At 38.1% G+C, this 22,826-nt stretch overlaps 1 protein-coding gene across 1 annotated transcript in view; it reads left to right on the top strand.

Moving 5' to 3' along the window:
- Positions 1-22,826, top strand: part of LOC127877136 (cytoplasmic dynein 2 heavy chain 1-like) — a 127,184-nt gene that overhangs the window by 24,958 nt on the left and 79,400 nt on the right. The window contains 20 exon segments of the mRNA XM_052422781.1: positions 436-585; positions 1,579-1,781; positions 2,615-2,770; positions 3,746-3,857; positions 4,113-4,283; positions 5,480-5,638; positions 7,494-7,717; positions 8,066-8,198; positions 8,589-8,819; positions 10,430-10,549; positions 10,964-11,238; positions 11,496-11,635; positions 12,272-12,390; positions 12,763-12,945; positions 15,005-15,228; positions 17,633-17,833; positions 19,070-19,193; positions 21,300-21,428; positions 21,869-22,004; positions 22,448-22,655. Of these exon segments, the coding sequence (XP_052278741.1) occupies positions 436-585; positions 1,579-1,781; positions 2,615-2,770; positions 3,746-3,857; positions 4,113-4,283; positions 5,480-5,638; positions 7,494-7,717; positions 8,066-8,198; positions 8,589-8,819; positions 10,430-10,549; positions 10,964-11,238; positions 11,496-11,635; positions 12,272-12,390; positions 12,763-12,945; positions 15,005-15,228; positions 17,633-17,833; positions 19,070-19,193; positions 21,300-21,428; positions 21,869-22,004; positions 22,448-22,655 (3,398 nt within the window).

The following is a 22,826-nucleotide window of genomic DNA, read 5'->3' as shown; positions in this document are numbered from 1 at the left end:
CAGTGTTGTTTTTGGTCACATATTTCAGTCCCATCCCCAGTGTCAAAAATATATGTTTTCCCTAAAGATGACAGCCTTAAATTTCCAATTGAAGGTTTCCAAAAAATTAAATTAATATTTTTAAATTAATTGCAACATTTAGTTCATCTCTCAATCTAGTTCTATAAGTTTAACCTTAGTAAGTAAATTATTAAAATTATACTTGTATTCTCAATTTTGAAGTATTTGTAAACAAAAAAAACAACACTTATTTCCCAATCTTTGTCAAAACCACACAATTTTACCCAATCCAAATGTCCAAGTCCCCATTCCCAAATGATGACAAAAACGCTGTTGACATAAACTTCATTGAGCGTTATAAGATGAAGGTTACAAGCCCAGGTTTAAAGGTCATTTCAAAGAACAAAAAATTACCTAAACTGATCCTTATTTCAGATCAAGCCTCTGTTTGACACGGCTGAGTCTAAGAACAAGCTTCTGCGTTCAGTAGCAGGTGGAGGGGTGGACTCTATCAACCAGCTGCTGGCTCGCTGGGACAAGTTTGAACTCATGATGGAGAGCTTCCAGCTCATGGTTAAGGAACAGGTATGAAATAACCCTTTGCATGCTGGAAAATTTGTCGTCTGCTAAAATGTCGTCTGCTGAATTTCTAAAATTAGCATTTTCTTCGATTTTTTTTCAAGGAATGCTATCAGAATAGCAAACAGTTTGGATCCTGATGAGAGGCCACGTTCTGTGGTGTCTCATCTGGATCCAAACTGTTTGCAAAGGCCTTCAAAATTCGCTTTCAGCACTGAAAGAGATAACTAAGGCACACTTCACAATTGTTGGCTTATATGAATGAGCCACAATCTGGGAAAATGGGGCTTAATGCATATTTTAGTGTTGTTCCAGATAAGTCTGTGCAGTGGGCACTTTCCACCTAAACAGACTGGATATTTGCTAAGTAAAGACTTCCTTCAAACAAAAAATACCAGAAAAGCAGAAAGTGTCTTCCCTGATTAGCCTGTGTGGTCTTCACAGGCTAATGTGGGACAACACTTAACACACATGCATTTTACCTTATTTTCTCAGAGCAAGAGGCTCATATAAATCAATTTTAAAGTTTTTCAAAGTTTTATAATTACCACAAAAAAAATATTTCATCATCAAACATTAAAAAAAAAAACTTGTTCCTGTCATTTAATGTACTTAATGTTTTATTCACTAAGCTCAGAAGAGAAATCTGAACCTAGTGGTCATTTACCTTTGATTTTCAGATCACAAAGCCACTGATTTTCGCTTTCATATTATTACAATACTTAACATCATAGTTGTACTTATTAGTTAAATACTGTAAAATAATTTATATTCCTTGCCATGAAATTATGGGTTTTTCAAAAAATAGATTTTTGTAGACACATTAATTTTTGGATTTCTTATTTTCGAAAATATCAAAGAGGACTTTGCTTCGGTCATTTTCTTTTATATTTGTTTGTGTTAATTTCGTTGATCGGTCAGCCTACAAAATAAACAAAAATAAATGTTTTACCAATAATAATGATTCTACAGTAGTAAATAAAAAAAATTCTACTCCAGGTGGAGGTGATGAAGAAGAGCGTGGATGGACGCGTGAAGAATTTCCAGGCCGAGCTGGACAAGTTTGGTGCCCGGTGGCAGCAGCTGAAGCCGGGAGACGAGGCCCTGGAGGGAGACAAGGAGAAACTGAAGGCCGCCATTCAGGTGATCAAGGACAAGCGACAGGAGTTTCATGAGATGGAGGAGAATAGGAAGAGACTTGTGTAGGTGTTTGTTGTATTTGAGCCCTGCTCTTGGAAAATCGGGGTTTAATGCATGTGCGTAAAGCAACGTCCCAGATTAGCCTGTGCAGTCTGCACAGGCTAATCAGGGACGACACTTTCCGCCTATACTGGATTTTTGCTAAAAAAGAGACTTCCTTTAAATGAAAAATACCATACAAAGGTAAAGTATTATCCCTGATTAATCTGTGCAGACTGCACAGGCTTATCTGGAATGACACTCTAAGTACATGCATTTAGCACCCATTTTCCTTTGTTCCAGTGTCGCCAACCATTTAATGCAGTTTTTGTGCGTTTTAATTTTGTGAAATGTTCTTTTGCTACATTAATACTTTGTTTGAAGGAATGAAATATTTATCATCATATTGAATATATTACATCTCTTCTATTTGTAACATTGTAAATAAGGGAACAAAACAACAACTAAAATTGACTGCAAGCATAGCAAACTGATACTTCACAGCCATAAAGTTATCAGGATATTTCAGTATCAGGAAAATAATCTTATGTAGTGTCATTTGGTAAGAACCAGCCACCCATTTAGCTCAATTGATACAGTGCCATTCAAGTATACTAGAGTTCAGGGGCTCAATCTTTAGGAGCACATTTCCCCACTGGGTTTACTTCATTAAAAGCAGATTTTCAAAATAAAAACAACTACATGTACAATGACAATACTTGTTCGGAAACAACCAAAAACTTAATGAATTTTATACAGAATTTATCTATGTTAAGAAATTGACTTTGGACTTAACTAGAAACAAGTCTTAATTTTACACCTAGCTGTTTATTTATTTTGTTTAATATGTTCCCAGGAATGACCTTGAGCACTTTGGGATGGTGGTTCCCTCGTTTGAGCTCGCCGACCAGATCAACCGCAGCCTGTCCGAGTACGAGGCCATGTGGTTCCTGCTGGAGGAGTTCAATACAGGCCTGCAGGAACTGGCCAAGGAAGACTGGATCTCATTCAGGTAGAGTTACGATAAGTTGTACTGGAAATTAGAGTGATTGTTAAAGTATAAGAGTAAGCCCATGGGGTTCAATCCGGGCATTTAAGAAATGGTTTTATTATTACTTTTTATTTTCTTGGGCCCAGGGAAAGTGTTCCCAGTACAACTTTGTATAAATAGTTTTACTATTATTTCTTATTTTCCATGGTCCTTGGAAAGTGTCCCCAGTACCACTTTGTATGATTATAAATATTTTAATGATTAATTATAAAAACGAGTCCTTTATATTAAGAAACCAATTTATAAATACTTATTATGCCCCCATTCGAAAAAGTAGGGGTATTTTGCTTTGAATTTGTTCCTTTGTTGGTCAGTCTGTCAGTCAGTAGACCTTTTGTTTCTGGGTTATATCAAGAAAATGCTTTGACCTAAACCATACAATGTGGTATGATGGTAATTACAGGAGAGGAAGATGCCTATCAAATTTGAGGTCAACGTGTAAAAGGTCAAGGTTACAGAGCCTTGTCACAGTAAAATTGTTTCCGCGAGATATCTTGTGAACGCTCTTACCTTATATATTGAAAATTGGTATAGTGGTTACTTTTGAGAAAGAGAAGATGCCTATTGATTTTAAGGTCAAGATCTCATGGTCTTGTAACATGAATTTCATTTCAGCACTATTGTTTTAGAACACTGACCTACGATCATGCCAATGGGTAAAGTGGATTATCGGTATATTTGGCACAATATCTTGAGAATTCTTAAGATCATATAAATTAGTATATGGTTATTCTTGGCGAAGGATTACCCATTTTCAAATCAAGAGATCTAAGGTCAAAGTCACTGAGATTATCTTGCTGCAAGTCAGGGACATGTTTTACAAAACTTGTTTTTTTAATACAATTCCATGTTAGCTGTCAATATTGCCTTTTAACCAATTAAAATACTAAGGTAAAGGTGAATGAGAAGACTGTATCATTGTTGTTGTGTTTGCAGGAGTAAGACGTACCTGTTTGAGGAGTTTCTTGGCGGCTGGTACGAGAAGTTGAAGGAAAGGGAGGCTACCACCATGACTGTCCGTCTGCACAAGGACATAGAGACATATAAGGTATAGCAACATCTGAGTTTGTGGTCATATAGACTTGCAGAGAATACAACAATTAAATACAAGATGTAGATTTAGGCACAATAAAAACATGCCTTTTTCATTTTTATGCCACATTTTCAGATTTTATGTTTACTGTACATTCTTCCGTTAGTCTGTCAATTTGATGTTTGTTGCGCTCTAAGCTCAAATAGTAAGTGAAGTTGTGGTCCTTTGTAGCAAAACAAAATGTTGCTATGCCCCTGCGCCTTATTTCAGAATGTGCTGCCAGTGCTGAAGTGGGTGCGTGGAGAGCCTCTGTCCCAGGACCACTGGCTGGAGCTGTTCCGGATGCTCAAGATGCCACGCGGTACCACCCTCGAGAAACTCAACTTCGGTCACATCCTACAGGCCAGCGAGCACATCATTGCAAACGCTAATGAACTCAAGGTACTGTTACGGAAATATTTTTTATTTTTTAATATAGTTTTTATGTGTGTTAGGTTTTGAGAGGGGTTGGGAGTGGGGGCTGTGCTCCATTTTCAACACTATTGCAGTCATATCAGGACGGCGGTCAATTAACCATCTCACACTTTTCCTAGGTAAGCTGGTTTGACCAATCAAATTAGACATAAATCGATCATGTACACATCACCCGATATCGTACGACTACAAGCGTGAACTACTGAGGCCTGTAAATCTTACTGTACAGAAAAACATAACAATTTACAAAAGTATGAAGATCAAAGTTTCTTAAAACTAATCGCATTTAATCGCGTTGGCTTAAAATGTATCTTCAACCACACTGAATAATGTGCCAAACAAAAACTTGCTTAAAACCCCTATTATAACTAGAAAACAGAAAACTCTGAAAACTTACATAACTTGACAAATGTACAGCTCTATACAAATGAGGCCAGATAATTAACATTAAATAACAAAGAAATGAGTTTTATCGTTATACAAGGCTGGCACACTCAATACACGCAGTCAAGAAGCCATCTTAAAGCGCAAAATCTTTGATTATTATTTAGAAGAACAAAGATTCACCTATGTAGTAATAAGCGAACATAACATTGCCAACACTTGTGCACTTTAGGTTCATTTGATATTATAATTGTTATACATATTTCTGTAACTTCGGAGAAATTTTAATTTACAAACAATGCTGCCCTTTTGTGTACAAATTGTAGTTTCATTAAAATAATTGTAGGTGATATGTGCTTTTGAAAGGATTTTGAATGGATTGACTTGATTTGTAACTGAAGTTAAGTGGTTTTTTTCCAAATTATAGCATATACTGGTCTATTGGCAGTTAGGTCAAACAGAAAAAAATTCTAAAAGTGCTTTTTGTATGTGCAACCCACCTATAGAGAATAGACCAGTATAAGTCAGGGCTTTTGAATTGATGTGAAGTACAACCAAAGTCTTCAAGCTTGTTTCTCTAAAAGTTCTCATTGGCTCTTTTTGATGTCTTCTGCCTCAGCCTGTACATGTTAAATTACAAATTGTTAAATTACATTTAGATTGAATTTTTAATGACTGAAAGTTTTCTTGCTGGTGTCTGTTAGTTCAAAACATCAGGAATGGACAGACTTCATAGAGAAAAAATGGGAAAAAATTATTATTATTTTATCCAATTACAGGAGTTGAATCAAAGGGCTCAAGGGGAGGTAACGATACGTGAGGCGATACGAGAGTTGGACCTGTGGGGTGCGGGTGCACAATTTTCGCTCACAGAGTACGAGGACAGTAACAAGAACACCATCCACCTGATCAAAGACTGGAAGGAGCTGGTTAATCAGGTATTAGGGCAACATGTGTATTAAGGTAGTGCACCTCTAATGATTTCCCGCGATTTCTTCGAAGGTTGAAGAGCCTACTATTAGGTGCCGTAGCCTAGTGGTTAAGGCCATAGACTAGAAATCTTTTGGGATATTCCCGCGCAGGTTCGAATCCTGCCGACGACGTATGCTTTTTTGCGACGCGTTTTACTTATTTTCTAACGTAATTTGATTTAATATGGCATATAAGCTATTATTTATTGTTAAATATGTTGCAATTTTTATGCACATTCTTCAATTATTAAAATTAAAACAACGTTATAGCGAAATTGGGTGATTTACTGTTGAAAATACGAACCATGCATGTTGCATTTTTATTTATATTTAAAAAAGTAAACGGTAAATCTGTCTAGTTCTTGGTATTTTTGCTGTATATAGTGTTTCTATAAAAACTAAGTTTAAAATATGATTTAAATGATACTATTTTGAATTTTATGACACTTTGTTTTTAACCGACCCAATTTTTACCTGGCTGAAATCACTAACATTTCATGGCGCTCTACCATAGATAAAAATTTGTTAAAAATAAATGTCTGTAAAATAATACTTATTTCATCTTGTTTAAACTTTAAACACCTTTACAGCATCTGTACACACCAACTGCATGCCCATATTTGGAAATTTGAATGAATTATGGAACTTTTATATACCCCAGGGGTGAAAATAAACTGGACAAAAGCCGAGCGTGGGGGTGGTTTTGAAAAAATCGGTATATTTTTTTAAAAAGCATGGAAAGCCTACCTACAAATTTGCATGTAGTTCAGTGAAATGATGCTGATTAAGAAAATAATTAATTAGATTATATTTGGATATGTGCCCATTAGAGGTGCGCTACCTTAACGGTTTTTGTTTTGCATGTCAACTATGTACAGGAAATCATGCTAGATTATGTAATACAGTTTGTTGTCTTTCTTGTCTTTCTAGGGCGTTTTCATCTGTACCTAATATTGATTCTGGGGGAATGTTTGTGTTGCTTGAAAGGGTGAAATTTTGTGAGTACTTTTAGCGATGGCTGTGGGAACAGTTTTGAAGGCTGCCTCCTCAGCTTAACCCTTTGCATGCTGGGAAATTTGTCGTCTGCTAAAATGTCGTCTGCTGAATTTCTTAAATTAGCATTTTCTTCGATTTTTTTCAAAGAATACTATCAGAATAGCGAACAGTTTGTATCCTGATGAGACGCCACACCACGTTCTGTGGCGTATCATCTGGATCCAAACTGTTTGCAAAGGCCTTCAAAATTCGGTTCCAGCACTGAAAGAGTTAATCAAACATGAAATTTCTTTGGTGCGTCTTTATGGAACTTTTATCATTTTACATTAGGCTACAAGCCCAGCCATGGGAAAATGCGTGTTATAACACATGTGGCCAGGGTATCTCCAGACCAGCCTGCGCAACCACGCAGTCTTGTCAGGAGCTATTCTCTCCACTAATGAGACCAGGAAACATTGCATGACTTTTTAGCAAACAGGGGAGCTCTCGACCAGACTGCACAAATACACAGTCTGGTCTGGGGCTACCATGGCTGAATATGACATAAGACCCATTTTCGTATGACTGGGCTGGTTTTGGTCTACATGGATCATAGAAGTCACAATACATCTTAATGTATTCGTGTTTAGGATGGATATTTATGCGGACTTTTTTTCTGGAGATTTCTTGTAAAGATATTTGTTTACTGGAGGTGGCGTGGTCAACCTTATCATACATATGCATAGTGACAATGTCATATTGTCCATTTGATTGTCAGGTGGGAGTCAACCAGAGCCTTATTCTACATATGCATAGTCATAACGTCATATTGTCAATTGATCATTAGGTGGGAGACAACCAGAGCCTCCTTCAGTCTTTGAAGGACTCGCCATACTACAAGAGCTTTGAGGACAAGGCCTCTGTGTGGGAGCAGAGACTGGCGGACCTGGATGAGTACCTGCACAACCTCAACCAGATCCAGCGCAAGTGGGTCTACCTAGAGCCAATCTTCGGGCGCGGGGCTCTACCCAAGGAGCAGGGCAGGTTCAAGCGGGTGGACGATGATTACAGGTGAGTTTGTGTGTTGGTTATTCAATCTATTTGGTAACAGAAACAGCCAAGTGCCGCATGTGTTTATGGGTTACTAGCAGGTTCAGTAGGGTTGAAGATGTAAAAAGGGAGATGATGTTAGTGTTTTAGGTTATTTTTGTATCTAGTGCATTTTATCCTTTGTTGAAAAGAACTTAAAATGATAGCTTGTGACATATAACAAATTTTTGAGCTATGCTTTGAATAACATTTCATTTTAAGTGTTCTTGTCCTGGTTTTCATAAAATTAAGTGTTGTTGCGTAAGCTAAAAATACATTGTTTGTCTCTAACAATTGCGACATGAATATATATTAATATCCTGATTTCAGAGCAATCATGAAGGACGTACGTCGTGACAATAGAGTGCTCTCCCTTGTCAATAAGACTGGATTGCGCAATCAGCTTACCACCATGTTGGATCAGCTGCAGAGGTGCCAGAAATCACTCAATGAGTTCCTGGAGGTTAGATTGTCTCAACTTATTAAAACATGTTGATGGAAAATGTAAAAAATAAGGTATCTCAAAGATGACTTACTTCATTAAAATCATGATGGTATGTAACCGATGAAAATTTGGCTGTTGGGCACAGTTCTGCTATGGTACATTTTTATACAAAATATTTTATTCAGATTAATTGAAAATACATTTTTGTCCAAAAGAATACTGTCACTGGCTGAAAGTATATTTTATACATAGATGATCCTTATGGGCAATTTTTAAGGCAGCTCTTAAGTGCAAGTTGGGTCCAGAAGATAATAACTAATGTCAGTAAAACAAAACAAAAAGATTGTTTAAAGAATGCACAAGATTTGTATTATAGAAATTCATATTAAATACTAATTCATCTTACAGGAAAAGCGGTCCCTGTTCCCGCGGTTCTACTTCATCGGTGATGATGACCTACTGGAGATCCTGGGACAGTCGACGAACCCGAACGTGATCCAGACACACCTGAAGAAGCTGTTTGCGGGGATCCACAGCGTCCAGTTTGATGAGAACTGTCAGCACATCATGGCCATGCGGTCTCTCCAGGGGGAGGTTGTACCCCTGAAGAAGAAGGTCAAGATAGTGCCAGAGGTCGAGGTACGAGGAATATTGGGGTACACTTTTGAGTAAAAGATCAGGATCTTCAAGGAATGTTGGAGACCTGATCCGTAAAACTTGGCTTGATGCATGTGCGTAAATGGTCCTCCTAGGTTAGCCTGTGCAGTCTGCACAGGCTAATCAGGGCAACACTGTAGGTTAATTGGATTTTTGTTCAGGCTAATCCGCGATGACACTTTATGCACCTGCATTAAGCCCAGTTTTCACAACATGAGGCTCATTGTTACTTGAAGATCCGGATCTCTTGCATTACATTTTAATTTGTATATGCTTTTGGTTGTTAAACCTTAAAAACAATTTGAATTAATGTTTATATAAATAGATCTATTTGTAGTTTCTTGTTTTTTATTTGCAACACAAAATTTCTCTTGACAAACTCTGCAAAGGTAAGCAAAAAATAATAATTTCTGTGTAAAATCAAAGCGCCCAAAGCTTACATATTTGGTTTATATGATTATGTTATGGTCATCTACGAAATGTGTAAAAACCTTGCCTCTGGGGTTAAAACCGATCGCACACCAGCAGTCAATTTTTATGCTCCCAGAAAATTTGGGGGGGGGGCATATAGTTGCCAGTTTGAAGTTCCTTACTTCCTTCCTTCTGCACACTTTTGTTACAGTTTCTCATAGCGCCTTCAATATTTTACCAATCTCTTACATATTTGGCATGTAGGTACCTTGCATAGACCTCTACCTTTTGATGAGGTTTGGGGTCACTGCTGTCAAGGTCAAGGTTACTGAGGCTAATAATAGATTTTTCCATCACAACTTTGTGATAGTTTTTCATATCACCTTCAACATTTTTTCGATCTCTTACATATTTGGCATGTAGGTACCTTTCATGGACCTCTACCTTTTGATGAGGTTTGAGGTCACTGGTGTCAAGGTCAAGGTCACTGAGGCTAATAACAGATTTTTCCGTCATAATTTTGTTACAGTTTCTCATAGCAACTTCAATATTTTACCGTTCTCTAACATATTTGGCATGTATGTACCTTGCATGGACCTTTACCTTTTGATGAGGTTTGAGGTCACTGGGGTCAAGTTCTAGGTCACCGAGGCTAAAAATAGATTTTTCCGTCAAAATTTTGTTAGAGTTTCTCATAGCGCCTTCAATATTTTACCAATCTCTTACATATTTGGCATGTAGGTACCTTGCATGTACCACTACCTTTTGATGAGGTTTGAGGTCACTGGGGTCAAAGTCACTGAGGCTAATAATATATTTTTTTTAGGTGTTTATTAACACATAGATTGACAAAGCGCATCATCGGGGAGCATCCATCAGTTTCACTGATATTCTTGTTTTAATTGTTGCAATTTGCTACTTATGCAAGCAGCATCAGGGAAAGCCTCCTTATGGGAAAACTTGGCTTAAATTCTTGTGCCTAAAAAGTCGTCCGGATAAGCCAGACTTATCAGGGACAACACTTTCCGCCAACAATGGATTTTTGTTTAAAAGAGCCCACCTTTAAATGAAATATTCCATACAAGCGGAAAGTGCAGTCCGCACAGGCTAATCTGGGATGACACTTGACGCACATGCATTAAGCCCAGTTAAAGCTGCTGACCCACTGCTGACACTTTCAGAGCTGGCTGGGCCGGCTGTCAGATGAGATGAAGGACACACTGAAGGAGCAACTGCTGGAATGTCTGAAGGACGCCAATCAGAGCAAAGGGGGCCTGGACCCTAACAAGTTCCCTTCACAGGTAAGGAGCTGATGCTACACACTCCTGCATTAACTCATATTGCTGGTATCTGCAAATGTTAACCCTTTGCATGCTGGGAAATTTGTCGTCTGCTAAAGTGTCGTCTGCTGAATTTCTTAAATTAGCATTTTCTTTGATTTTTTTCAAAGAATACTATCAGAATAGCAAACAGTTTGGATCCTGATGAGACGCCATGTTCTGTGGCGTCACATCTGGATCCAAACTGTTTGCAAAGGCCTTCAAAATTCGGTTCCAGCACTGAAAAAGTTAATGAACTCATAAATTTGTATTTTCCCTATATAAATGAACAAAAAAGTGTTAAGTATTTACAAATATATATATTTTTTGGAAATAATTTCACAGCCAAAAATGGTGGAACTGTCCTTTTATCATTATGCATCGACCTTTGTTCAGATCCTATGCCTGGCTGAGCAGATCCGGTTCAGTCAGAACTGTGAGACGGCAATCAAGTCTGGTAACCTGATGAACTTCTCGCGCGAGGTCGAGTCCCAGCTGGACTCCTACACCAGCGTGAACCTTGGGGACTCAGAGACCGAGGAGGCTCAGGTCCTCGACCTCAAACTGAAGGCCCTCATCCTGGATACGATCCACAACATGGATGTGATCCACTTCCTGCTTAAGGCTAACATTCGTAGTCCTGTGGAATGGATGTGGCAGAAACAGCTCCGGTAAATAGTTTACCCTTGACAAAAAATATCGTGTAATTGCTGAGATGTACAATCGAAAAGGTTTTGTAGAAATCTATAGAAAATCATAATTTATGGCCATTGCACAATCCTCTTACTTTGCATATTGATGTTTGGTTGGAATTGTTTGGTTTTGTCCATGAAATGCCCTTGATAATAGGAATGCATATTTCAGGAGTATTGGTTGTAAAATGGAATATTTTGTGATTGACTTAAGAGATTCATGTCATATTTGCTAGGTACTATCTGCGCAAGGACAATGTGTGCACGATGAGGATGGTGGATGCAGAGTTTGAGTATACATACGAGTACCAGGGGAACGCACCCAAGCTGGTCCACACGCCTCTCACCGACAAATGTTATCTCACTATGACCCAGGGTAGGTGACTCAGTCTATAATATATGTACCTCCAATATTGTTTTGTAAATTTCAAGAATTTGCATTCATATTCACAATATTGGAAAAAAGATCCATGTTGTCCGAATTTATTATTAGTTTAGTTCAATACTATTAACAAATAATTAGATATTCAAATTATGAAACTGCACGAACATTTTCAGGACAAAATTTGTGTTACTTTCAGATAGTATTATATAATGCAGGTCAATACACAACACATAACATTAACCCTTTCAGCGCTGGAACCAAATTTTAAAGGCCTTTGCAAACAGTTTGGATCCAGATGAGACGCGTCTCATCAGGATCCAAACTGTTTGCTATTCTGATAGTATTCTTTGAAAAAAATTGAAGAAAATGCTAATTTTAGAAATTCAGCAGACGAAATTTTAGCAGACGACAAATTTCCCAGCATGCAAAGGGTTAAAGACTCTCTAAAATGATTTAGTCTTGGTCACTGCTTTGAAACATAGAGGGCTCAAACCATTTTGAAGGCTAGCCTATCCTTTTACTTAGCCCAGAACTAATCACAAAATCAAGTGTCGTTGTTCCTCTTAAGAGTTGTTGTCAGTAGCTGTTAACACATTTTAAAGTTTGAGTCCCATTTTCTCCTGACAGGTATGCACATGGGCCTTGGAGGCAACCCGTACGGTCCAGCAGGCACGGGTAAGACAGAGTCTGTGAAGGCTCTGGGAGGGTTGTTTGGACGCCAGGTGCTCGTCTTTAACTGTGATGAGGTGAGAATGGCAGGACATTGGGTAGCACACATCATATGAGCCGCATTCTGAGAAAACTGGTCTTAATGCTTGTTTGTAAAGTGTCGTCCCAGATTAGCCTGTGCAGTCTGCACAGGCTAATCAGGGACGACATTTTCGGCTTTTATCACATTTTTCGTTCTAATAAAGTCTCTTCTTAGCAAAAATCCAATTTAGGTGGAAAATGTCGTCCCTGATTAGCCTGTGCTAATTATATCTGATTTTTTTTCAATCCAATTATGTTTATTTCAAGACGTACAGCCCATTTGCCAAACCTACATTGGTCTAGTAAATTATGGGTCATGGGGATTTTTGGGTGTGACCACATTCAATACATGGTTTATCTCCCCACAGGGTATAGACGTCAAGTCCATGGGTCGTATCTTCATTGGTCTGGTGAAATGTGGGGCGTGGGGATGTTTTGACGAGTTCAATCGTCTAGAGGAGGCGGTACTCTCGGCCGTCTCCATGCAGATCCAGGTCATACAGGACGCAATCAAGAACAGGCTGCCTCACGCTGAGCTGCTGGGCAGAAACGTAAGCTGAATGATGATAAAACTGGGCATAATGCATGTGCAAAAAGTGTCGTCCCAGATTAGCGTGTGCAGTCCACACAGGCTAATCAGGGACGACACTTTACGCCTTAATTGGATTTTTGCTAAGAAGAGACTTTATTTAAACGAAAATATCACAATAGCGGAAAGTGTTGTCCCTGATTAGCCTGTGCAGACTGCACCGGCTAATCTGGGACAACACTTTACGCATATGCATTAGGCCCAGTTTTCTCAGAACGCGTCTCAAATGATGTTTGTACTTTATTGTGGCTATACATCAAGTTTCAGTGACTGAACCACTAAGTAATTAGGACTATATACCAAGTTATTGTGGCTACATGTATATTCAAATCATAACCTTTTGTTTGACAGTCAGTTATAATATCAATGCTGTTCAGCATATTTATTATATACCTGTTTAATGCTTTTAACAAAATACAGGTTGTATCAATCGTTGAAATGAAAAATTCCGTATTACGCTACTCGCTGTTTCCAATTCCGTATTACCATACTAGCCGGACTACTTCGACCCATTTAATGACGTCACATTACACGCACCGAAAATAGAAATATTTTATATTACGAAATATGTTACGTAGTACATCGTGTGACGTCATTTCTGTGACAAAACACAATAGTTTTATCTAAACTCTGTAAGGACATGTCGGACGTGGTGTTTTTTAACAGTAAACTATGTGTTAAAAACGTATTTTGGAGTGTGTGTTAATCATGCATAAATGTATATTTCGATAGGAATACAATATAATAGTGTGGTTTAAACTAAGTTTCGATAAAGACATGGAAGATAAAAGTGGAAGTGCATATTGTTTAAACGTTTTTGTTATAAACATCGGATTAAAGTTGTCAACTTAATTGTTATAAAAATTAACGATGGCGTTAAGGTAAGCGTGTCGGATACCTGTGTTTTCCCGGTTCGAATGTTTACACGTTAATTTACATAAACTGTATTCATACGGGTCTTAAATAAACTATGGCGCACCGTTTTAGTCATTGTTTTGTCAGTTTTGTTAAAGTAAAAATTACATTTGTTAACTGTTTTCGTTAGTTGTTGTATATAATAAAAGGAATATTACGCTAGTCAATTGTTCCAAGAGTTTGTATCACTCTCGTGGCTTGTGCTATTTTGCATCACACTCGAGGCTCCGCCTTTCGTGTGATATGTCATCACACAAGCCACTCTAGTTACAAACTCTTGGAACAATTGACTAGCGTAATATTCCGTATTTATTACACTTATATTATATTGTAAAAAAGGATTTTACTTCTCCTTAGCAATTCGCCCTAACATTAACTGTTGCATGCAAAAAATTCCAATATTTTCATCTGCATTCCTTTATGTTGTTGTGAACGTTTCTTTCCTTTTGACTCATTGAAAAAGGCCATAAGCATGCTCATAGCCACTTTAAAGATTTTAATTGACTCATAGCATGTAAAAAAAAATGTCTGGAGCTACATTGGCAGCATATGGTCTTCGACCCATTTGGCATGACACGTCTCATTTATGGAATTTTAGCCATATGTATTGATTCTCATATTGCATATTTAAACATAAATAAATAAGATTTTTATTCAAGTTTTGAACAAGGTCAAACAGGCAGTATCTGGTCAATAAATGAGCCGCATTCTGAGAAAACTAGGCTTAATGCATGTGCGTAAAGTGTCATCCCAGATTAGCCTGTGCACAGGCTAATCTGGGATGACACTTTATGCACATGCATTATGCCCAGTTTTCTCAGAACACGACTCAAATGTCCTTTGCCTCGACCTCAATGAAACTCTGGATGAAGCATGCTTTCATTTGTGACATGTTGAGGCATTGTTACTTAAATTAGAAAAAAAACGTTTACCCTCAATAACTTGAGTTTGGATTTAAATTTGTTAAATTAAAATTTATTATGCAGGCTGCTTACTTGCAGACCTTTAAAACTGAATAGTTAAAAACCAGTTTCATGGAATTGTGTTTTCATTTTTACACAAAGAAATAACACAATAACCTATAATTATGTTATATTTTTGCTAAGGTCAACATTGACCACAACTCTGGCATCTTCATCACCATGAATCCGGCCGGCAAGGGTTACGGGGGTCGTCAGAAGCTGCCAGACAACTTGAAGGCGCTGTTCCGTCCTGTGGCCATGTCCAAGCCAGACAACGAGCAGATTGCAGAGGTGATTCTGTTCTCGGAAGGCTTCAAGCAGGCCAAGAGCCTTGGCCGCAAGCTGGTTGCCATCTTCAACCTCTCCAGGTTTGTTTGTCTGTATGATGTCTCAGCTTTGATTGTTTTGTGTGTAACATTCAGGTTTATGGGCTGTAGGGTGAATCTGTGAAAGTCAGCAATTATACTAGGACTTGATCCTTATTTATGCCCCCTTCGAAGAAGAGGGGGTATATTGTTTTGCTGGATGAAGGTCTGTCTGTGGGTCTGTGTGTCTGTTGGTAGACCAGTTTGTTTCCGATCAATAACTTTTGAACGGATTGACCGATTGGATTGATACTTCACATGTGCATTGGCCTTGGACAGTAGATGACCCCTATTGAAATTGGGGTCACTATGTCAAGGTCACTGTCACAGTAAGTATGAAAATCGTTTCTGATCAATAACTCGTCAACGAAATGACTGATTGGCTTGATACTTCACAAGTGCATTGGCCTTGGGCAGTAGATTACCCCCTATAGAAATTGGGATCACTAGGTCAAAGTTCAAGGTCACTGTCACAATAAGTGTGAAAATCTTTTCTGATCAATAACTCGTCAACCAATTGACCGATTGACTTGATATTTCACATTTGCATTGGCCTTGGACAGTAGATGACCCCTATTGAAATTGGGTTCACTAGGTCAAAGGTCAAGGTCACTGTCACAATAAGTGTTAAAATCAAGGCCCTGTTTTGGGGGCATTTTTCTCCGACTGCAGAACTCTTGTTGTCTGTGTGTTGCGTACCTACCTCTATTGTAAATCCCCGTTTAATGATGACGTAATGGGCAAGTCAATTATCATAATAATAAGACCAATTTTCGTTGGATTTTATAGTTGTTTATATATTGCTATTTTAAATGGGAAATACTACACTTGCGTCAAAAATTACTCCACCCATAATTTGGTATGTTCGGATGTTGTAGGTAAACTTCTGACAGTACTGGGTTTAGCTCTTAAATTTACATAGGGAAACTTTGGACAATATTTTATTGAATAATTTTAATATAATTCGGACAGTATAAATAGGTTGGTCCCGGCGTAAACTATTTACAAAAGTGTTGCATGACGTCACTTTCTATTTTTAGACACATATTGTTCCAAAACGATTACTCTTCAGCCTGATACAATTGGTACAAGTTACTAAAAAACATTACATACAGAAACATCTCAAACAGGCATCTGTCTGCAGTTGCAATATGTCTGCACTTTTTTCATATTGATCCTATATTTATTAGTAATCAAAATGAATCATTTAATGAAATACCTGAAAACATATTTAGATACCGTAATTACTCTATGTTTTCGGACACTTAAAAATAATTTATTTTTTTCGTGTCCGAAAACTTAGATACGAAAAATATTAACAAAATACAGGTGTCCGAAAACTTTGAGTCAAAAATGGAAGTGTCCGAAAATAGCGTCAATTGTATCAACGACTACCAGTTATAGCACTCGCTTGTAAAATACCATGCCGTTTAGTATAAATTACAGTTATACATGTTTGCACTGCATTTTAAATAATTGCAAATGCTTAATTTATTTGACAGAAAGTAACTTCAATGTTGTACTTTGACCAACGAGTTCAAAAATGAGCATGTGATGTACCGATACATGCTTGTATGAACCTGTAACTGTAATTAACAAATAAAAAAAGCAAACTATGAATTCTTTGTTTGTTCATTTCCGATAGTTGTTGTGTAACACCTTCCATTGTTTGTAAAACTTGTAATAGGGTGCATCACAATTTGAAACATTTAGTATTTGTCACAGTTATTTTACTGAGAAGGGGTAGTACCATTGCGGTAGATAATTGAACTGTTAATTGGCGCTAACCCTGGTAATTGTCATAACGCTTATGCTATCGGGCGAAACCATTGTTTAAAACCGGTTTACAAGGTTATTTACCCAATGACGCAAATGTAATGGTCCATTGCCCTCAGGCATGCATCGGCAATGTTTTATGATGTTAATGTGGTTGTAAACCCCCATGATTGAACTGTCATTAGATGTCGAAAACAGGTTCGAAATTTGGTAAAATAGCGTTGTAAAATATACTGTCCGAAAACTTAGAGACATAAATAACGGACGAAAACTCGTGTGTCCGAAAATAAAGAGTCACGAAATATAGTTATTTTTGCTAAAAAAGGGGGTGTCCGAAAACTTAGAGTAATTACGGTACATTATTTTTGCAATTATTAAGTAAGGTTAGTGCAGTGCAGTAAAATTTGTATTGAAACTTTTTTTTAACTAGTTAGCTCCTCTTTAAATTAACTACAGGATATTATTTTGTAGTATGAAATGGCTTTGCAAGATTTTATTTGCATTTGTACCAGTATTTTAACAACATCTCATCAATCTAAATCTGCATAATTGAACATTTAACAAAATGTTTTGTTCATCACGTTTGAATCCTTCAATAAGGAACAATGCATTATCACCCAATACACCCCAGGGAGCTGTTGTCCCCCCAGCAGCACTACGACTGGGGCCTGAGGGCCCTTAAGACGGTCCTGAGGGGCTGCGGTAACCTGCTGCAGATGAAGAAGAAGTCCCAGTCCGGGGGTAAGATAGAGGCCGGGGAGGAGGCGAAGCTGGTGGTCCAGGCAACACGCATCAACACCATCTCCAAACTGACCTTCTCTGACAGCATCAGGTACCGTCACATATCATGTTAGTGTTTTAGCTTGACTTTTTTTTACACCATGCAGCCTGGGCGTCTGAGCTAGGTTTAAGCTATTTGGAAACCTAGTTAATCAGGAATGGCTTGATGTATTGAGCCGCGTTCTGAGAAAACTGGACTTAATGCATGTGCGTAAAGTGTCATCCCAGATTAGCCTGTGCAGTCTATTAGCCTGTGCAGTCTGCACAGGCTAATCAGGGATAACACTTTCCGCTTTAATGCTAATTTTAGTTCAAGGAAGTCCCTCCTTACCGAAAATCAAGTTTAGGTGGAAAGTATTGTCCCTGATTAGCCTGTGTGAACTGCACAGGCTAATCTGGAATGACACTTTACGCACATGCATTATGCCCATGAACACATGTCTCAGAACACAACTCTATTTTATGAGCCTTGTTATGGGAAAAACTGGGCTTCATGCATGTTTGTAAAACGTTGTCCAAGTTAAGCCTGCGCAGTCTGCACAGGCTATTAAAGGATGACACTTTCTGCTTAGGCTGGATAATTGTTTTGGAGAGACTTCCTTTAAACAAAAAATTCAATAAAAGCTGAAAATAATGTCCATAATTAGCCTGTGCCTACTCAACGCACATGTATTAAGCCCCGTTTTCCTAGAGCAAGACACTTTTGGTCCTTTTAACTCAATTCTATAAATAAAAGGCAAGTTATTTTACCCATCCTGCCATGTTGGTGTTCGCAGTTATTTGGAAAGCCAGTTACTCAGGAATGGCTTGACTGATTTCATTCAAACTTCATGCATGTATTTCCCATATTAAAAAGACCTAATAGGCCACCTTTATTAACTCTAGTTTGAAATTGGTCAAACTGGGAGCTATTTTACGCTTAGATATTTTCATGTACACTATAAAAGATGGTTAAAGTTTCTTTCTACGATGGTTGTTCAGGCCCTTGGCATCATCATTTCCAAACTTGTTACAAACTGTCTTCTCTAACAGCAGCCATACTTAATGTTGGGCTGTTGTAATCATAGAAATTTATACATTACGAGGGGGCATAATCCTTACAATATGATTATCACAACATGAGCAATTTATTTGCAGACCTCCAATATGATAATTTATGAGAGTAACAGGTATGTCAGTTAAAACTTATGACTTTAAACAGCATACATGCTAACAATAATGTAGGCATATACACTTGAGATGAAAACGATTGTTTCTTCAACAAGTGACAAATTGCTAACTATTGCAGGTTCGATGCCCTGGTAAAGGACGTGTTCCCAGGTATAGAGTTCAAGGACATTGAGTATGAGACCCTGGCTGAGGCCATGCGCGCCGTCTGCAAGGAGACCAACCTCGTCATCAATGAGATGCAGGTATGAACTTCACTGAATATGAGTCACGATCTGAGAAAACTGGGCATAATGCATGTGCGTAAAGTGTCGTCCTTGATTAGCCTGTGCAGTCCGCACAGGCTAATCAGGGATGACACTTTCCGCCTAAACTTGATTTTAGGTAAGGAGGGACTTTTTTGAAACTAATAATAACATAAAAGCGGTAAGAAATCTTGATGAAACTTTGGTCAGAGTGTTTATTTTTACAATATCTATGCAGAGTTTCATCTAATTCTTGTGCTTTAAAAAACTAGATTGTCAGGTCAAATCATAAAAATAGCTTGTTACCACTCTAGAGGCCTCATTTGTGACTCAATCTTGATGAATCTTGGTCAGAATGTTTGTCTTGAAAATATCTAGTCTGAGTTAAAATCTGGGTAATGTGCGTCCAAAAACAAGGTAACAAGGTCAAATCTTAGATAAACCTTGCCACTGTAGATGCCACATTAATGACTAAATGGTGATGAAACATTGTTAAACATTGTCAGAATGTTTATCTTGGCAATATGAGTCGTGTCCTGAGAATACTGGACATAATGCGTGTGCGTAAAGTGTCGTTTAAGATTAGCCTGTGCAGTCCTAATCAGGGACGACACTTTCCGCTTTTATGACATTTTTCTTGTAAATGAAGTCTCTTCTTAGCAAAAATCCAATTTAGGCATAAAGTGTCGTCCCTGATTAGCCTGTGAAAAATGCACAGGCTAATCTGGGACAACACTTTACGCACATGCATTTTGCCCATTTTTCACAGAACAAGACACATATCAATGCAATATTTGACTCTGGGTCTAATGGGGTAAAAAAAACTAGGTCACCAGGTCAAGTCTTTCACCATTGGTGTTTTTTTAACTGAGGGGAACGCTTCGTGACCATTGTGGTCATATTATTTCATATTATTTAAATGAATTATTGTCTAGTTTGTGCACTGTCTAAGAGTTGCTTAATACTACCGTAATTACTCTAAGTTTTCGGTCACTCTAAATTTTTGGACACCAACTTTTTTGGCCAAATCAAAATATTATTTTTCGTGACTCATAATTTACATACCATTTTTTTCTCTTAATTAATGACTCTAAATTTTTGGACATTAAATTTTACAGCACTATTTTACAGATATCCGCCCTGTTTTGCTTTTCTAATGGCTCTTGGATCTTTTTGGGGAAAGCTATTTTGGGCCACTCAAGTAAAGGTGAAGGAAACTGTTCCTAAAAAATAGTTTCCACCCCCCAATAACTTGAGATTAAATTGAGTTGCTGTGCTGAAAGTGTAAGTGTAGTTAGCTTATATGTAGACCATACTTAGAATTGTACAATCATTGTAATTAAATGAATTAGTAGAACACTGTCAAATTTGGATTCATGGCGATGTCATATTTTATTTGAGCCTCCCTCTGGGAAAAAAGGGGTTTAATGCATGTGCGTAAAGTGTCGTCCCAGATTAACCTGTGCAGTCTGTACAGGCTAATCAGGAACAACACTTTACCCCTAAACTGGAATGTTACTAAGAAGTGACTTGCTTTAAACGAAAAATATAATAAAAGCAGAAAGTGTTGTCTCTGATTAACTTGTGCGGACTGCACAGGCTAATCTGGGACAACACTGTACGCACTTGCATTTAAGCCCATCTTTCCAGAGCTAGTCTCATTTTTATGCCCCGGATCGAATGAGGGGGGGTATATTGTTTTTGGCCTGTCTGTCTATCATTGTATGTGTCTGTCTGTCTGTCTGTCTGTCTGTCTGTCTGTCTGTCTGTCTGTCTGTCTGTCTGTCTGTCTGTCTGTCTGTCTGTCTGTCTGTCTGTCTGTCTGTCTGTCTGTCTGTCTGTCTGTCTGTCTGTCTGTCACAAACTTGAACCTTGGTTAAACTTTTGCAATAACTTTTGTAATATTTAAGATAGCAACCTGATATTTGGTATGCATGTGTATCTCATGGAGCTGCACATTTTGAGTGGTGAAAGGTCAAGGTCATCTTTCAAGGTCAAAGGTCAAAACAAACAATTCAAAGCGGGGCATTAGGGGGCATTGTGTTTCTGACAAACACATCTCTTGTTCAATTCTTGCATGTAGACTTCACCATATTTTTTTTCCAGATCAAGAAGGCTCTAGAGTTGTATGAGCAGCTGCGTCAGCGTACCGGTGTGGTGGTCGTGGGTCCGAGTGGCTCCGGCAAGTCAACCCTGTGGAGAATCCTGCGCATGGGCCTCCACAAGCTCAACAAGGTCAGTGTGTAGTGTAAACTTGTTGATCTGAGCTTGGTATTTGAGTCGTGCTGCTGGAAAACTGGGCTGAATGCAAGTGTGAATAGTGTCATTCCAGATTAGCCTGTGTAGTCCTCACAGGCTTATTAGGGACGATACACTCTGCCTAGCCTGAATTTTTGTGAAGTAAAAACTTACTTTAAAGGAGTTGTTGTCCATGAGTAGCCTGTGCACACTACACAGGATAATCTGGGAAGAAAACACAACCATTAAGCCAAGTTTTCCCAGAACAAGGTTAATATATTTATATTTATATAATACAAATTAAAAATATTTGTGGAAAACAAAACAAAATCATATACAAAAGTTCCAAAATGTCTGTCACCTAATTTCATTCTTCTTTAAAAACACTTCTGTATGTCTTTTAAAACTTACAAAGAACACAATTTGTTACACGCCAGGTGGTGAAACACTACACTATGAACCCGAAGGCCATGCCTCGCACCCAGCTGCTGGGCTCTATAGACATGGACACCCGTGAGTGGACGGATGGGGTGCTCACATACAGCGCCCGCCAGGTCGTCAAGGAGCCCCAGGGTAAGGATGTCTGGCGAGGGGCTGGTGAGGGGCTGGGTCGGGCGGGGTTAGATTACTTGTAACTTAGACGGAGCATTCTGTTGTATAAACAGTTCTTGTTTTGTTCTTATTATCTGTTAACTTTACAATAGATTTTGTGTTAAATAGAGGAGTAGAAAAACTTGTTGATTGATTGGACCTAAAATAGATTGCATTTGTTGAATTTTGTTACAAATTATGTTATTTTATATAGACTGTATGGCCTTTGTATAAGTCTAGTCATGCCATGTTTCCTGTCTGTATGCACTTAGATGAAAAGATATTTACATTAATTAGTTGATTGAAACAGAAAAAGGAAATAAATATTTCAATAGTTTTAATATTTTAAAAATAGTCCTTAAAATACTATAAACATTTTAGAGTTATATTTCATTAACAATATTTGCATGTTTTATCATTCTCAGAGGTCCAGTCGTGGATCATTTGTGACGGAGACATTGACCCAGAATGGATCGAGTCACTAAACTCCGTATTGGACGACAACCGTCTGCTGACGATGCCATCAGGGGAGAGAATTCAGTTTGGCCCTAATGTCAACTTCCTGTTTGAGACCCATGACCTCAGCTGTGCCTCGCCTGCTACCATCTCTCGCATGGGCATGATCTTCCTCAGGTGGGAACACAATGGGGGAACTATTGTTGACAACATTTCAAAGCAATTTATTCATAAAAATAAACTTTTTGAATACATTTGAACTTCAGTTGCTGTTTTCCTACGTTAAAAATTGCTGAAGTTATTCGCTTTTTATGCTTCCCCAAAATTAATTTTGGGGGGAGCATATAG

This window comes from Dreissena polymorpha, chromosome 4 (assembly GCF_020536995.1).
Source record: "Dreissena polymorpha isolate Duluth1 chromosome 4, UMN_Dpol_1.0, whole genome shotgun sequence".
In the NCBI taxonomy this organism is placed as follows: Eukaryota; Metazoa; Mollusca; class Bivalvia; order Myida; family Dreissenidae; genus Dreissena; species Dreissena polymorpha.
Note: the sequence above shows the minus strand (reverse complement) of the source record. Positions and strands in the feature narration are given on the sequence as shown.